This window comes from Dasypus novemcinctus, chromosome 13 (assembly GCF_030445035.2).
Source record: "Dasypus novemcinctus isolate mDasNov1 chromosome 13, mDasNov1.1.hap2, whole genome shotgun sequence".
NCBI lineage: Eukaryota > Metazoa > Chordata > Mammalia > Cingulata > Dasypodidae > Dasypus > Dasypus novemcinctus.
Genome location: NC_080685.1, coordinates 51,036,153 through 51,054,701, shown reverse-complemented (window position 1 = coordinate 51,054,701; position 18,549 = coordinate 51,036,153). Strand labels below are relative to the sequence as shown.

The 18,549-nt window shown below is 35.7% G+C and overlaps 1 protein-coding gene across 6 annotated transcripts in view; it reads right to left on the bottom strand.

Annotated features, from left to right (window-relative positions):
- SUCO (SUN domain containing ossification factor) overlaps positions 1 to 18,549 on the bottom strand; it is an 89,511-nt gene that overhangs the window by 43,667 nt on the left and 27,295 nt on the right. For 3 of the 6 annotated variants that reach the window (XR_011645499.1, XM_058310141.2, XM_058310143.2), the window contains exons 5-9: positions 17,736 to 17,873; positions 17,379 to 17,529; positions 12,817 to 12,940; positions 11,914 to 12,050; positions 11,363 to 11,430 (exon numbers count right to left, since the gene is read on the bottom strand). Coding sequence is in view for 4 of the 6 variants with exons in the window: in XM_058310141.2 (XP_058166124.1) it covers positions 11,363 to 11,430; positions 11,914 to 12,050; positions 12,817 to 12,940; positions 17,379 to 17,529; positions 17,736 to 17,873 (618 nt within the window). In the remaining 2 variants the exon portion in view is untranslated. The remainder of the gene's footprint in view (positions 1 to 11,362; positions 11,431 to 11,913; positions 12,051 to 12,816; positions 12,941 to 17,378; positions 17,530 to 17,735; positions 17,874 to 18,549) is intronic. The other 3 variants (XR_011645500.1, XM_058310142.2, XM_058310144.2) reach the window with 1 other exon arrangement.

The window sequence follows — 18,549 nt, the reverse complement described above, 5'->3', positions numbered from 1 at the left end:
AGGGTAGTCTAGGGATGTAACTGTCAACTGAAAGAAAGCTAGAGAATAATCTAGGGACTAAATAAAACAGCAAATCCAGAAGTAAATGAGAATCCTGGTTGATGGTACAGATGCAAGTGTCCCTTGTGAGCTACAGCAGATGTATGTCACTAGTGCAGGGTGGTGGGAATGTGGAGAAACATAGGAAAAATTCAACTGGAGTGCCCTATGGATTGTGGTTAACAGCAATATTCATGCATCTATGCTAAAGATGTATTGAGAGAACTGGACTAGGCTCAACGGATAGAACGTCCACCTACCACATGGGAGGTCCGCGGTTCAAACCCAGGACCTCCTTGAACCATGTGGAGCTGGCCCACGCACAGTGCTGGTGTGCACAAGGAGTTCCGTGCTACACAGGGGTGTCCCCGGCATAAGGGAGCCCCACACGCAAGGAGTGCACCCCATAAGGAGAGCCAACAGTGCGAAAAAAAGTACAGCCCAGGAGTGGTGCCGCACTCACAGAGAGCTGATGCAGCAAGATAACGCAACAAAAAAGAGACATAGATTCCCAAGCCACTGACAAGAATAGAAGTGGGCACAGAAGAGCACAGAGCGAATGGACACAGAGAGCAGACAACAGGGGGGAGGGGAATAAAAAAATAAATCTTAAAATAAACAGATGTAATGCATTGATAATGGGGGAGTATGGGAAAAATGTGCCAAATGTATACTATGGACCATGGTTAATGATAACAGTCTGATATTATCTCGCAATTTGTAATAAATGTTCCACCACGGTATGGTAAGTTGATGGAGGGGTGTTGTATGGGAATTCTGCACATAAGCATAAACGTTTTATAAGGTCACAATTTGTCATAAAAATGTTTTAAAAAAATAATAGAGTGGGTTGGAGGAAAAAACACCCCAAATATAAGACACAGACTATAGTTAGTAGTAAGATCTTGACGATATTCATTCATAATTTGTACCAAACGTCTCAACAATGCAAGGCAGTGGTGGTGGGTTGAACAAAAAAGAAAAAAAAAGAATGAGGAGGCTCTCTATGAATGAAATGGAAAGATAGACAAGTTATTGTAAGTTAAAACGTAATTTAAAGTAAAGGACATCATTCATAATATACTAATTCTGTGAACAGCAGGCGATAAGAATCTTACATGAAGTTCAACAACTTCTGACACTAAATGCAAATGCTACCGTAACTTCAATCATCAGGTACGATGCATCTCAGTTCTAACTCCAACTATCCAAAGGTAGGCCAGATCCACAGGTTAAGGAGATGCCCCTCACACAGACACCAGTTCGAAGTCTAGGGGTTTCCAGGGACATGTCCACTTCCAACCAAATGGCTCCAAAATCAGGGGTTCCCACCAAGGGTCCAAGAGTTCACTAGGATGACTCACAAACTCACAGAAAGCATCATGCTTATGATTACAGTTCTATCATAGTGAAAGAATATAAATCAGAAGCCAAAAGAAAAGATATGTAGTGCAAGGTTTGGGAGGGTCTCAAATGTAAGCTTCTGTGTTCTCTCCACATGGAGAGACCCTCCTGCCACATTAATGTATATTATCATGGAATCCCACCAGAGTTTCCAGTGTCCAGGATTTTATATAGGGTTTCATGATGTAGGAATGATTGATGGAATCAACATCCACCACACTGATATGACATACCTCAAAGCCCCAATCCCCTAACCACATGGTTGGTCTTTCTGGTGTGGCTGGTCCCTCAAAACATTCTAAAACTATGGATGAAACTGGCCCCACTCTGAGTCATCTAGTTAAGTATATGAATAACAAAACACAGTCCTCTCAGGAAAATTTCCAAAAATTTAGAGGACCTTTGGAATCCACCAAATATGGAACTGAGGACATAGATTAGCCAAGGTCTTTGTTATGCTATAAATGTATATTTGTATTTGCTAGTATTTGCATAAAGGAAGTGAAATGACATCTAAAACTTAACATTGGATAGGAAGATAAAGACAGAAATGGGAGGAAAATTTCTCACTGAAACTTTCCTCCCTTCTTTTAAATAATTTTTGGCTTGAATCTTTTGAATATATTATTTTAAAAATTGCACACTTACTATAATTTAAATTAATATTTTCCCACACGCCCAAATGGCTTTACAGGTATATATAATTTAGTAAATATATTTCTAATCTTACATATACACATCCAACATAAACACTTACACTCACTGTATAGGAATAATATAACCTTATATTATACTACAAAACAAAACAAAAACTCAACAAGAAACAGACACAAAAGAAAGGAACTTACAGATCAAACTCACTAATAATCCTAAACAAAACCTGAGCAAACCAAATAAAAAAGATCACCACCAAGTTTGTATTCAAGAATGATTTATCTTTTGATAATCTATAAAATTCTTCATATTAATAAATTGAGAAAAAGTCAAATGATCAGAGATGCGCACACAAAAAAGCATTTGATACAAACCAGGAAAAGGGAACTTTCTTAATCTAACAATGGAGAGTTACAATGTATTTACACCATACATCACATTTAATGATACAAGGTTAGATGAACTGTCTTCTCAAACAAGGAAAAAGATGAGATTGACTAGTCATTGTTTCTATTCAACAATTTTCTCAAGAACCTAGCCAATATGTTACGACAAAAAAAAGTAAAGGATTAGTAAGGAGAAAAATTTTTTAAAAGTAAAAATTATGTATTGAAGTTATAATTCTCTACATGGAAATCCCAAAAAAATCAACTTACAAATGATAAGAATTAACAAAAGAATATAAAAAGGGAGGTACTTTTTAAGGTGTACAAAAATAACTGCATCTCTAGATACAGGAAATGATCAAAATGTAATTTTTAAATGTATTAGTATTATATTTACAATAGCAATTATTTTAAAAAATGAGCTGCCAAGGGATAAATTTTTCAACTTTAGGAACTCTTTTTTAAAAATAAAGCTTTATTGAAAGACACTGAAGACAACCTAAATAAATACCCCTACTTATGAATAAGAAAACAATATCTGAAAGTCATCTAAAGATTCAATACAATTCGATCAAAATCCCAACATGAAATCTGGAGAACTCAAAAGAATAGACTCTAAAATTCCTAAGAAAAAGTAAAGTTAGAAGAACACCAAGCCAGTCCTGAAGAAAAACAAGTTGCAAAAATGTGCTCCACTAGATAGTAAGATTAATAAAGCTAATGAAAGTATGGTTTTACTGCAGATAATGATAAATTGACCAATGGACAGGAACAGAGTATGAAAACAAACTCATGCATGGAAGGAAACTTTATGATAAAGGCAGCATTGTAAGTCACAAGGGAACGTATAAACTACTGAATAAATGATTATCTAAACATGTAAAAAGAGGGGGGAATGAATTCCTCCTTCACACCACATAAAAGCAATTCAAAAGGAATCAAAAACCTAAATGTGAAGTATAAATTTTTTTAGATTTTAGAGAAAATGTAAGATATCTTTATGACCTCAGGGCCGCAAGAGATGTTCTACATTAAAAAAGAAAAAGCTCCCACAAGACAGACAAATTGAACTACATTAGAACGCAACAGTTTCTATTCATCAAAAGACAAACTGAGGGGACAATCCACAAACTGGAGAAAATATGTGCAACATATTTAACTTAAATGCCCTTGTCCTATCTCAAGTTATACAAGATAACTATTAAACTGTCTACAAGATAAACTAAGTCATATGGTAAGTTCTACTGGAAAATTAAGAAAAAGACAAATATCTCAAAAGAAAACAAGACTAGACAAGTATTTTTGAGGAAAGGAAAAGCTGAACAGCAAATAGACATGAAAATAGGCTCAGTGTCATGTACACTTTGGATGGACAGTACAAGGCATGGGACTTTATAACAAGGTAAACCATATGGTGGATGAAGGACTGTGAATGTTCTCTCATGAGCTATAACAAATGTACAATACTAATACATGGTGTTAACGATAGGGTGGTTTATGGAAAAATGCACCAAATGTAACGTACAGACCATCAGCAGCAGTAATATTTTGGCGATGTTTTTCCATAATTTGTAACAAATGTTCCACAACAATGCAAGGTTTTGGTGGTGAGGTGATGTATGGGAATTCTATATATTATGTTTGATTGTTTTGTAAGCTCACTTTTCTAATAATAATTTTTAAAAAGTATTTCTAATGACCCTTTAGAGGATTGAAGCTCTAAAGCAGCAGGTATATTCATCTATCCTGTGAAGCAATGGTATTCCAGCACTAACAGCATCACATAACAGGTTCTTAGAAAACATCAAATAAATGAATGAATGGACAGGAAGAATCAAACATCCTAAAACGTCAATTATCCCAAAATTCATGTGGAAATTCCTCACAACTCCAATAAAAATGCCAGAATGATGATTTTTAAAGGAACTTGATAGGATGATTCTAAATTTAGAAGAAAAACCAGAGAGACAAGAATATTCAATACTTCTGAAGTATATAAACTTGATCTAGCATATATTAAGAGTTATGAGACTTAGTGATCTCATATACCTTAGGTAGGTCAACCTACTTTAACAAAGTAAAATCAGTTAAAAGTGTACTGAGGATCTTTAATCACACAATGAAAAATGCATACATTAACTGTGATGGTTAGGCTCATGTGTCAACTTAGCCAGGTAATGGTGTCCAATAGTTTGGTCAAGCAAGCACTGGTCTAATTGTTACTGTGAGGACATTTTGGGGACTTAAATTATTAGAAAGTTGACTGTATCTACAATCAACTGAGGAGATTGCCTTCAGCAATGAGAGACATCTCATTCAATCAACTGAAGGCCTTAAAAGAAGTGATGATTTCAGCATCAGAAGAGAGAGAATTTTCATCTCTACTTCAGCAAGCCAGCTTCTCCTAGGGAATTAATGAAGAATCTTCATAGGAGTTCCTGGCTTGCAGCCTGCCCTACAGAGTTTGGACTGGTGCATCCTTACAGTTGCATGAAACAATCTTTAAAAATCTCATAATATTTATAGATATCTCCTATTGGTTCTGTTTCCCTACAGAACCCTAATACTTAATTGGAAATTAAAATCTACAGTAAGAACATAAACAAATACATCCTGCTTGCCAGAAACACTAAAATATAAATGGTAGCTATGGTCACTTATTCTGTAAACCAGAACAAAGCAAAATTATTGTTTCAAATAACTTCATCCCAGGTTGTCTTTGCTTGAAATACACAATTTTGTAGCATGAAAACTTGAGTTGTCACTGCTTATACTGGCTTTTACAAGTAAAAGCATAAACTCAAAGATAACATTTTATATGAGGTGCAGAGGTGCCCAAAGATGTACTTACCAAATCCAATGGATGTGTCATGATGATGGGAACGAGTGTTGTTGGGGGTGGGGGGAGAGGGGGGGTGGGGGGGTGGGGTTGAATGGGACCTCACATATATATTTTTAATGTAATATTATTACAAAGTCAATAAAAAAAAATTAAAAAAAATTAAAAAAAATAAAAAAAAAAAAGATAACATTTTGATTACGATCCCATAAATAATCATATTCTCAAATTCAATTTACAGACCAAATGCCTTAAACAAAAATAAAGTTTTTAAAATTATCCCACCATACCCTTAAATAATTGCCTGATGTTATCTTTCAAGTCAAAACTAAATGTATACATTTCCAAAAGAAGTAAAGGCCAGAAGTAAAAAAGACTAAACATTTAAGATTTTAAAAAATGTTTCTTAAAGTAAAATATATTTTAGTAAATCAATATGACAGTAGTTTATCTCAATTCTTTTTAAATAGCTTCTTTAGAGCAATGAGATTAAGTCATCTAATAAAACTGCTGGCATATCAGACATTATTTCCCCCTATAAATCCGTTCCTTTTTCTATAGCCTTAGTTAATGGTGGAAACACAGACCCAGTAAAAGCCAAAATATAGGTTTCCTAGATGCCTCCCTCTATTTCACATCCAACCACTTAACCAAGAGTTGTCAATTTTATCAGCTACAAATCTCTCTCAAATATATCCCTCTCCTCTATATCCTAATTACCAATGCCTTAATTAAAACCCCCATTTCTTACCTGGGCTATGCCAATAGGTTCCGAACTGGTTCCCTGCTTCCTACTATATAGTCTTTTGAGGACAAGCCTTCTTAAATGCCAGTTGAGATCATGCTACTTCCTTTCTTAAAACATATGCTACTCTCCACAGTCTAAAAAGTTCAAATTTTTTTCTGTTTACACAGTAGCAGATGAACTGATTATTGGTGAACTAATTCTCCAGCTTTATCTTCTGCCACTACTCTAACTGTACCTTCACTTTTGTTGACTAGAAGAACTACTTCGAGTTACAGTGCTTCTATTTATAGCTGCTCTGGGTTCTTTTCAGAGCTGTCCTCTTATTCTTACAGTTTCTGAATATCTTTGTCCCCCTCATTTGACACTTCCTATGAATCCTAAAAAACCAGCTCAGGAATTATCTCTTATGGAAAGCCCTCTCTAATTCCCTCTCACATTGTACATGCCATCTCTGTTTCAGTAATATTCTCTCAACAGCACTTTCTATACTATTTCATAGTTGTTTAATGAGATCTGTCATTGTTTGTTTTTTCTGTCATCTCCTTAAAATATATGTATTTAATTGTGTATCCTACAACCTAAGATATGTATGAAACCATAGTACAGATATCAATCATTCATAAATGCTTATTAAATGATATTAATAAATCAATATAACATATAATATAAAAGCTTAACAGAACTATGAGCAAGATGGCAGCAGAGGAAGGAGCTCCTGGAGTCAGCTCCTGCTAAAGAGGGGTTAGTAAACACCCAGAGCTATCTGGAGCTAGCTGATGCACCTGTTTGGGGGCTCCAGGAGACCCAGAAGAGCATCCTGCCACATTCTTCAAGGAATGGATGGAGGAGACTGCCCATCTGCAGAAAAGATTCCTAAGTAGAGCGCTCCACACCACGGAGGCTGGGGCCCATCCTCCACTGGAGGCACAAGCCGCCTCAGACGCTGGTCTGTGGCTGAAATTCAAAGCTCCACTTCCTAAAAAAGGGGGAAGAAGAGACGGTTGGGCACAAACTTCATCTACTAATGAGCAAATTCAGCGGGCTTAAGTATAACCCTGAGAAAAGCTAAAGTTTGAGCCTGTCCAAGTCAGAAAGAGGTCGGCAGCTGCCATCTTAACTCCGTGCCTGGCACAAGGGGAAGTGGGGAGGACTGAAAATCAAAGTGGTGGTAGGGTAGGGACCAACTTCTTTCCATCCAGATCAGATGGCAGGTCTAGCCTAAGCCCCAGCCCCACTCCTCAGAGATGGGAAGTTCTGGGGACCTGTGCTAGTCTCTCTGGGAAATTACCAACCAAGCCACGGAAGCTGGTGATTGTCCTACTTTGGCAGTGCAAGCTGTCCCAGGAGCTATTCTGTGGCTGGAACTGGAAATTTCATTTCCCAAAAATAGAGGAGTAGGAGACAGTTGGCCATGGATTTAGGCTATTGATTAGTAGACTCAGCTGGCTAAGTTATAACCCTAGGAACACCTAGGGTGTGAATCTGTCCAAGTCGGAAAGAGGCCGGTAGCTGCCATTTTCACTTCACCCCCAGCCTGAGGGGAAGCCAGGACCAAAAATCACAGTGACGGTAGGAACCCGTTTCTTTCACCCAGATCAGCCTGCAGCCCTAGACTAGGCTTCAGCCCCACTTCTGACAAGGAGGAGGATGGTGGGCCCTACACCAGCCTATCCAGGTAACTGCGGGTACCTTTGGCTGGCACAGACTGAATACTCCAGAGGTCTACTGGGGCAACTGCGGTCATCTTGGTCCCACACTGCATAGATTGCTGCACACACCTACAGCTCCTTCCCTGCCCCAGGCAGGGGAAAAAGGGGCATGAAACTTCATCAGACTCTCTGGGTAACTACAGTCTAAGCCTACACTACTTGGATTATTTCACACAGCTGTGACTATGTCCTACCGCTGGCAAAGGAGAAAATTGGGAGATGCTTCATGTGTCCCTGGGGCAATGAGGGCAGCTTGAGTCTCCACAGCTTACAGCACCAACTACATCCTTGGCTCCTACTGCACAACCAGCAAGTGAGAAAGGACAGGAAGCCCTAAACTAAAGAGAAAAACTGAACCCAGATTAAATACTCTAGTAAGCCAGATGCTAAGACACCAACAAAAAACTGCAATCCACAACAAGAAACAGTAAGATATGGCCCAGTTAAAGGAGCAAGATAAGCCTCCAGATGACATAAAGGAGTTGAGACAACTAATCACAGATGTTCAAACAAATCTCCTTAATAAATTCAATGAGATGGCTAAAGAGATTAAGGATATTAAGAAGACATGAGGCAAGTAGCTGTGGCTCAATCAGTTGGGCTCCCCATCTATCATATGGGAGCCCCTGGGTTCACGTCCTGGGGCCTCCTTGTGAAGGCAGTCTCGCTTGCCCACAAGCGCCATGGAGCACCTCCCGGGCAGCAGGCACCACAGAGCACCACCTGGCCCACAGGCACCATGGAGAGCCAACTCAGCAAGGTGACACAACAAAAAAGGGAGACAAGCAAAAACACAGAACAGCGCACAGCGAATGGACACAGAGCAGACAGGAGACAGCAAGCAAGCCACAAGGGGGGAGGAGAAATAAAATAAATACACCAACGACTGCACACCAAATGGACATAAAGAGCAGACAACACACACAAAAAAGCCATGGGGGGAAAAGGGAATAAAAAAAAGGAAACATGGATGAGCATAAAGAAGAATTTTAAAGTATACATGCATACATAGAACTATAGCAGATCTTATGGGAATGAAAGGCACAATAAATGAAATTAAAAGAACATTGGAATCATATACTAGCAGATTTGAGGAGGCAGAAGACAGGATTGGTGAGCTTGAAGAAATGACTTCTGAAAGTGAAGATACAAAAGAACAGATGAAGAATGGAAAAAATTGAACAAAGTCTCAGGGAACTTAAAGACAGCAAAAGATGTACAAGCATATGTCATGGGTGTCCCAGAAGGAGAAAAGGGGCAGAAGGAATATCTGAGGAAATAATGCTAGAAAATTCCCCAACCCTATTGAAGGACACAGATATCCATGTCCAAGAAGCACAATGTACTCCCATCTGAAAAATCCAAATAGACCAACTCCGAGACACATACTAATCAGAATATCAAATGCCTAAGACCAAGAGAGAATTCTAAGAACAGCAAGAGAAAAGCAATGGAAAACATATAATGGATTCCCAATAAAATTAAGTGCTGATTTCTCACCAAAAACCATGGAGGTAAAAAAGCAGTGGTATATTTAAGATACTATAAGAGAAAAACTTCCAGCCAAGAAACTTCTATCCGGCAAGACTGTCTTTCAAAAATGAGGGCGAGATTAAAATATTCACAGATAAACAGAAACTGAGAGAATTTCTAACCAAGAGACCAGATTTTCAGGAAATGCTAAAGGGTGTACTAAAGCCTGGAAAACAGTCTAGAAATGAAGATTATATCAGTAAAAGTAACCAAAAGTGTCAAAAGAGTGGGGAAAATAAAATATGACAGATAAAACCCAAATAGGAATAAACTTAAACAACAATGTAAAGCACCTGTATTCAGAAAACTTCCATTCAGTGTTAAATGAAATTTAAAAAGGACTAAATAACTGGAAGAACAGTCCATGCTTATGGACTGGAAGACTAAATATCATAAAGACATCAATTCTACTCAAACTGATATACAGATTCAATGCAATCCCAATAAAAACTCCACAAGCATTTTTTTTTAAATTGAAAACACAATTATCAAATTTGGAAGGGTAAGGTCCTAAATAGTCAGAAACATCTTAAAAAGGCAAAGCAAACCCTCATCTCCAGACTTTATATTATCTAGCTATTGTGATAAAAATAGCATGGTACTGGCATAAAGACAAACACATAGATCTACGGAACCAAATTTATGGTTCAGAAGCAGCCCTCACATGTATGGTCAAGTAATTTTTGTCTATCCTGTCAAACCCACACAGCAGAACAGTCCATTCAACAAATGGTGCTGAAAGAATTGGACATCCATAGCCAAAAGAAGGAAAGACAACCCCTATCTCATACCTTATCCAAAAATTAACTCAAAATAGATCAAAAACCTAAATATAAAAGCAAGAACCATAAAGCTCTAAAAGAAAATTGTAGGAAAATATCTTCAGGCTCTGGTGGTAGGTGGTAGATTCTTAAAGGAGATAAGAGGGGGACTGAGATGGACTACAAATGTTTAACATATGCCAACATTTTAATTAGCTTTAATGTAAAAGTGTAGGAATGTAAAGAGTGGATGGTAACAAATAGTGAGTAACAGCTAGTTTATAAATGGGAATGTGGCCGAAAATGGTAGTCTAGGGATGTAAATGCCAACTGACAGAATGCTAGAGAATAATCAAGGAAATGAACAGCACAGTAAACCAAGAGGTGGATGAGAATTGTGGTTCATGGTACAGATGCAAGAGTGTCCTTTGTGAACTAGAGCAAAGGTACATCACTACTGCAGGGTGGTGGGAATGTGAAGAACTGGAGTGACCTATGGACTGTGCTTAGCAGTAATAATGTAATATGCTTTGCATCTATGCCAAAGATGTACTGTGCTGATAATGGGGCAGTATGGAGAATGTACGCTATGAACATGATAACAATCAGATGATACTATTTTATGTGTAACAAATGTTCCACCAGTGTGGTGTGTTGATAGATGGATGTTGTTTGGGAAATCTGCACATGAGCATGACTGTCTTATAAGTTTACAACTTCTGTCATAAAAAATACATTTAAAAAATAATAGGGTGGGTTAAGGGAAAAATACACCAAATGTAAGATAGCTAATAGTAAGATTTTGACAATATTCTTTCATAGTCTATAACAAATGTCTCATGACAATGCAAGGTGTTGGTAGAGGGTTGATGTATGGGACCCCTGTACAATGTTATGCATGTTTGCTTTGTAAGCCCACAATTTTTACTATATACTTATTGTTTATGTATGTTCATGTATAAATGATATAAAGATAATAATAATAATAGGGTGGGTTGAGGAAAAATACTTTGGTTAGTAGTAATATTTTGATAATGTTCCTTAATTATTAGTTTAAAATGTTTGAAAATAAGGCAAGGTATTGGTGGTGGGATGAGTTATGAGAGTCCTGTATGATGCTATGTATGTTTGTTTTGTAAGTTCACAACTATTACCATACACTTATTGTTTATGTATGCTTATGTGTGAGTGATACACTTCAACAAATTTTTTTAATGAAAAAAAAAAAAGAAGCTTAACATATTATGTACATATGCAGAATGTGCTTTTTAAAATTCTATATTACTTACCAAATTTTAGTGCTGCAAGGGTTCAACATATAAAGATCCATATTTTCTATAAGAATAGCAGATGTACTCTATTTAAAAATGAGGAAGGCGGGAAATGAGGGAAGGAAAGTTATTTAGAAAAAATTTTTTTAAATTTAACTCTAAAGCATTCTAGGAGTTTTACTTATTTAGATCTTTAAATATACCTAAGACTGTGCAACATTCATTTGGGGGAAAAAAAACATAAAAGTGACTAAAATTCAACAGTCATGGCTACGGCATTAAATTGGCCTTTTAAAAAATTTTTAAATTCAGTATCTCTTCATATAAAGGAAAAATAACTTTGTTTTAGATATTTAAAATTTTCATAGAGGTTCAAAGTTAAAAAATGTTATCAATCAACATAACTAATAAAGAATTCATAAATGAATATGCCTTCAAAGGCCTGATCCTTCATTTATCAGTGAAATAGGAAAAGAGTATATGTTAATATATAGCTCCCAGCAAACTACCATCCATATTTAATAATCATTAGTTTCCTGTATGTATAGAAGAATTTTATACTTAAGTACCTTGGCTTCTGGATTAGCTGCCAAAATTTTGGCACCACATTCTACTGAGGCATAATTGTTTCGATTTTTTTGGACCTTCTTGGTGGCATGTTGACCCCCATTAGAAGATAGATGCATTGACTGACCTGCAGATAAACCTTATTATAAACATATTTATAAGGTAATTATGAATGTAAATACTTCCAGCAACACAATGATGTCAAAAACAACAAAGAGGCTGACTTCTAGTGAACAGCTTTTAATGCTCAAGAGAATATTTTTAAAATCCCTAAAAAACTTCAAACTATTTCAGCTCAATAATTTAAAATACTACAAACATCAACATCACTTAATTTATATCTAAGTAGCATAACTCACAAAATGAAGTTTGCCCACAAGAATCAAAGTTTCTTATATATATCTTTTATTATATTAAGAATGAATGCTACCTTCCTATCTGTAACCCCAATATTAAGAATTCTTACGTCTTGAGACTTATTATACAAAAACAAAAAGAAAATGTAATATTTTAGAGTCCATCTCTATATGCAGTAGATTGTAAGAGTAAGCTAGAGGTAAGAAATCCAAGTCTGAAGTGACAATTTAAAGGCAGCAGGTTATTCTGACTCAGAACCTTCCATGCCTAAATCACTGCTCTGCCTTCTTCATCTTATTTTATCCTATGTAATAATTTTTAAGAATGCATTTTAATTCAGATTAAAACTGCATATAATTATAGACAACTGTACACAGATAAACTACCTATGGGTAATTAACAGCAACTTGGTAAGTTTCATCTTTAAAACTTTTTAAAGTTTTATTTTATTTCACCAATTAAAAAGAGAAAAGCATATTTAAACTACTTCTTTAAATAAAAATAAAATTAAAATAAAAACAAAACCAAAGAGTCCAGTGCTTGCTTACTCTTTTCCTTTTCTACTTCCATAACTTTCTTTTTCCATTCATCAAATGTTGGTATATCTTCTGGATCTTTAGGACTTGCAACAGATATAGGATCAATTTCTCCTGGTTTAGAATAATCAGAACTCTGAAAGAAATGGCAAAATGAACAGATTTCAACTTTCAAATAATATAGATTAATAAATTACAAAAGTGAATACAAATGCTTCTCTCAAATTAAAACTCTTAATTTTTATAACATATGACAGACACAATTTTAGGAGAAAAAAATAAAAGAAATGTTTTGGTTTACTTAGGTGAAAAAATTCAAACTTTCTACCTAAGTACCGTACCACAAGTTGCATTACTTCAGATGTCAGCAATGTAAGAGTAGGTTGTAAAAGACCCTGTATTGTATCCTTAGCAAACAATTACTCATATACAAAGCATACAAATTTAAAAATACTATAATTGAAGTACATTCACTTTAAAAGCTAAGTTAAAATAATGCATATATTAAAGGAAGCTAATTGTAGATATACTATATTGTTGTCATAACTCCTTAACAAGCAGTACCACATGCATACATTTTTTTAAGCGGATTTAGAAACCTAAATGTGAAAAGCAAAACTTCATAAGAAAAAAATTTTTAAACATTTACCACTAAGGGTAGAAAAGGATTTAACAAAATGCAGTATCATTTTTCAAAAAGCTAATATATTATCTAGATTAGAATAAGTAAATTAAACATATCAGAAGATATAAACCACATGAAACAATAAGGTACAAAGTTACAAGGGTTATTATCAACTATAGAGAGTGCCTAAAAATCAATAAAGGGTTGGAAACAAATAACATGAACAATTTATTCAGCAAAGAGAATATAAAATACTCAATCTCAGTAATAATCAGGGAATGCAAATAAACCCATAGAGATACCATATAAATTACACTTGATGGAGGTATAAGTGTGAGTCCAAGTGTGATATCTGTTGAGCCATGGGAAATCTATTAGGCTGCTGAAGAGTTTTAAATTTGGCAATAATAAGTATATACCCTATGACCCAACAATTCTATTCCTATGTACAAATGTCAGTGAAAATGCACACATGTGCCTAAGAATTGCAGCATCTTTGTAATAAACAAAAAATTACGAAAAACCTAAAATCTATTAATTGAAGAACAGAAAAATTGTGGTAGTGCAGAATATAACAAAGTAAAAAGAACAACAACAAAAAAATGAATGGGCAAATCACAAAAACAATTTTGAAGAAAATAATACCCAAGGCAATAACGATGCCATTTTTAAACTGCTTCAAAATATGAAAGATAAATAATAAGTATTGTTTATGCTTTTAAATATATTTGGAAAAGTTAAAAAAACATGCTTTAAAATGAAAAAACACCAAATTAGTGTTTATATATCTGGAGAGAAGAAATGTAAAAGGAAAAAGGCACACAATTCAACCTGTGATTTTTTTCCCTTAAGCTAATTATACAAATGTTCACCCTATTAATCATTTCTGTATCCTAAAACAACATATAACATATTAACAGTGCCTTGAGAATCATACAAAATCTATTTAGACAGCTAACTCTGATAAATGGTACAAGTCTCATTTAGTATACATTTGCTACATGAAGGCATGGATATCCGTAACTTCTGGAACTATATTTTTTCTTAAATGGAAGAAGAACCATTCTCAAACCTCCCTTTAAGAAGATTTGTGTGTCCTCCATATGACTTCCATACATGAGTGTTTTGCAGAACAAGCTAAATAAGTCAGGTAACTTAGTAAATATATGTGGCTATTTTAAAAAATACATAGCAGAAAATAAAGATTAAAGTAGGAGTACCATACTAACTTTTTTTTTTAGGAGGTACCATAGATTGGACCCAGGACCTCATACATGGGAAGGAGGTGCCCAACCACTGAGCTACATCTGCTCCTCAATGAGAACTGTTTTTTTCCTTTTTGGTTTATTTGTTGTTTTTAGGATGTACTGAGATCGAACCCAGGACCTCCTACACAGAAAGCAGGTGCATAACCACTTGAGCTACATCCCCTCCCTTACCCCTATCTTTTTAGTTTAAAATTTAAGTGAGATTAAAAAACTAATGTAAATATGAGAAAATAAGAAACATATAAAAATTAATTTAGCTGAGATACTTAATGAGTAAAATTCAAATACTAAAAGAATGGCCACATAAAGTAAGAAAAGATAGGTAAATTTGAGGTTCAGGCAAAATAATTACTAACATCTCAACAACAAGAGAAGTGACCAATACAATAAAATTACTTTGTAAAGTACTATCTATACAGGAAACAAACTCAGGATCTTATAGGTCTTTGAGATAACAGGGATAGTACTGAGATCTGCCTGCATCGAAAAAGCAAACTCTCTCCCACTCATACAAACTGAACCGACAGAATTAGCCTGAACTGGGTAGCATACACTGGTATTACTCATAATTATTATTGCTTGACAATTTTTCTGAGATACTAATATACTTAGGAGGTAATATCGTAAAAGTTCTGCTCTTTTGCTTATTAACACAGACTCATAAACATATTAAGTCTCTTGGGTAATAAGCATTGGTTTCAGTTTGCTAATATTAAGGAAAACAAGCAAATCTAGGACAGCTGGCCACCATGCTTGCACTTTACATTTGATACTTAAATAGCCCTAAAAAATGTATTTTAATGTTCGTCTAATATGTTTATGGCTGTAGTATTTGACAAGTGAACTTTAATAACATATTCTTGACTTGGTTTCACTGAGAAAATTAGTTCCTTAAAGATGTCAGTTATGTAATGCTGAGCTCCTATGATTATAAGAAGCTTCATAGAAACACCTGGTCCAATGATAGTGCTAGTCTCCAGAATGAAGCATGGTTAATTTTGAGTTCAGATTCACTGAAAACATTGAAAGAGAAAGTGAAGAATAGCAGACCTATTGGGGATTGGATCAAGTCCCCTACAAAAGACATGTTCTAGCCCCAATTTCTGGTCCTGTGGGTATGAACCCATTTATAAATAGGAACTTTGAAATGGCAGAGTTGTGCCCAAACTGAATGAGAAAAGGCCTTAATCCAATATGGCTAAAGTCCTTATAATAAGCAAAGGAAACTGGACACAGAAGAAAGAAACCACGAGGAACAACCGAACACTGAAATCAACAGAACACGCAAAAGAAAGAAGATATTGCCACATGCGTTTCCATGTGCCAGAGAAGACAAGGACTAAAGATCACTGTCAGCCAGCCCCAGAACACCACAATCTTCAGAGAGAAAATACCACCTTGCTGATGCTCGAACCTCTCCTAGTCTCTGAAACCATAAGCCAATAAATTCCTGTAGTTAAGCCAACCCATTATATGGTATTTTTTAGCAGGCAGAAAACTAAAGAAGGCCCACATTAAAAAGGAACAAATGTGGATGTGGTTTTTATCACTTGGAACTACCATCTGATCCCACTTGTTTTGTTATTAAGTTCACGGAGTGGTCTCCATATCTTTTTCTTAGTTATTTCTTTCCTAAAGAGAGCCTAAAACTGTTGCATCAATCGTTCTTCAGGAAATTCATGGCCTCTACATGAAATCAAAGAACTCAGAAGAAAAAAAGAAAATAAAACTGGTTTGCGGGAAGCAGACATGGCTCAAGGAATTGGGCTCCCATCTATCATTTAGGAGCGTCCAGGGTTCAATACCCAGGGCCTCCTGGTGAAGGCAAGCTGGCCCACGTGGAGTGCTGGCCCACACGGAGGGCCACCCTATGCAGTAGTGCCACACTGCACAGGAGTACCACCCTGTGCAGGAGTGCTGGCCAACAAGAAGAGCTGACGCAGCAAGGTGATGCAACAAAAAGAGACACATAGGAGAGATAATAAGAGACACAGCAGACCAGGGAGCTGAGGTGGTGCAAAAGAATGATTACCTCTCTCCCACTCTGGAAGGTCCCAGGATCAGTTCCCGGAGACTCCTAATGAGAATACAAGCAGACACAGAAGAACACATGGCAAATGAACACAGAAAGCAGACAATGGAGGGAAGGGGGAGGAATAAATAAAAATCTTAAAAAAAAAAAAAAACTGGTTTGCTGGGATGAGCTCTGTCTTTATTGTAAGAACCACACTCTGAAAATAGGCAAATTTAGTTGTATCTTGGATAGAAATAATGAAAGGTAAAATATCCCTTATAATTCTGCTTGAAAAGCCTAAATTTAACCAGGTGTTAGTGATTTAACTCACACTCTGAAGGTATAAAATTCAAAAGCCATAACTTCTCTATAGCTCTTTAAGAAACTGATTAAATAAGGACTAACTGGCTTCTGGCATTAAACAGTTGATGGTGGCAGAAAAGCATTTAATTACCAAAGAGGGCTCTTACTTTAATTCACTTCATATAAACAGCATCCTGCAAGTGACCACTTGCTCTCAGGAAGCACAATTTACTTTGGGTCCACATACATCATTAATTAATCTCCCTGCTTTTACAGCAAATACAGTTAGCAAATTACCACAAGATTAGCTAAAATCTGGTGCACTATGTAAAAAGGCAGAAGATGGTACATGTCATATACATACCTCACTTTTTAAATTATCTGATGCATTCAATGCAGATTTTGTATCACCGCCACCCTGTTTGCTTGCTGAAACTTTTGATTCAAATTCCGATTTTGTTATCTTTCCTTTGCCATGTGAAGATGACACATTTTCTATGTGCTGGCCAACGAGGCTATTTGAAACCAAAGACAGTTAAATAAACATTTTTTAGTTGGATAACAAATTTATAAAATCTACATTGTTATATATAAAATCAACCAAGAAAAGAGCTTTCTTTCAATCATCAAGGGGAATTAAGTATGTGTCAAAAGCATGTTCCAGCATGAGCCTACTGTTACTAAAGAATCACACACAATACAAACAACTGCCCACACCCACCTTTCAGGTGGACTGACAAAGGAAGGTTGTTCAACTGGAGCATTTACATCAAGGACCTCACCAACATCACAATCAGTTTCAGGCTGCTCAGTTTCACTTGGCTTGACCATGGGGATAGTACCAGATTTTTCTGTTTCACTAAGGAAAGGAACAAAAAGACCATCTGATGATTTATAATCTAAAGAAAATTAGAAATGCCATTAGTGAGTTCCAAAACATAATCTAACCCAAAGAGAGAAGAATGCATTACCAGTTCTGCATGTTTTCAAGAATTCACTTATTTTAAATCATGTAAAGTCAACTGTTGACTCTGTTAGTGTTCCCAGCTTCTAAACAATTAATTACCAAATTTTAAAACAAAATGATAGTTTATAATAGTCTCATAAAAAATCGCTTCCATTATTTATTCTAAATATACTTTCTCTAAAGTTTAACTTATGCCTAAATTATAAATTATTTTTACTGCATTACAGTTGTTGCTTATTGCATCAAAAATCATCTATTAACTAAAGATATTATACTAAAGTTCTAAGGTGTTTACAGAACTATACTTTAAAAAAATACATACCCTAACATTTTCCCACCTTACTTCCATTCCACTAAATAATTGTATTTAATGTAATGGGAGAACAGGATATACCATTTAGATATATATGATCTAGACTATAATTCTTCGTAAAGTATTTAATATTTAAAAATTTTAAATGTCATCATTTCTAAACATGTCTTCTGTTCCCTTGCCCCTTACTGGGACAACTCCTTGCACCCTATCATTTCAGAGGAGACTAGGTGTTTAAAACTGCCTGTGGCAAAA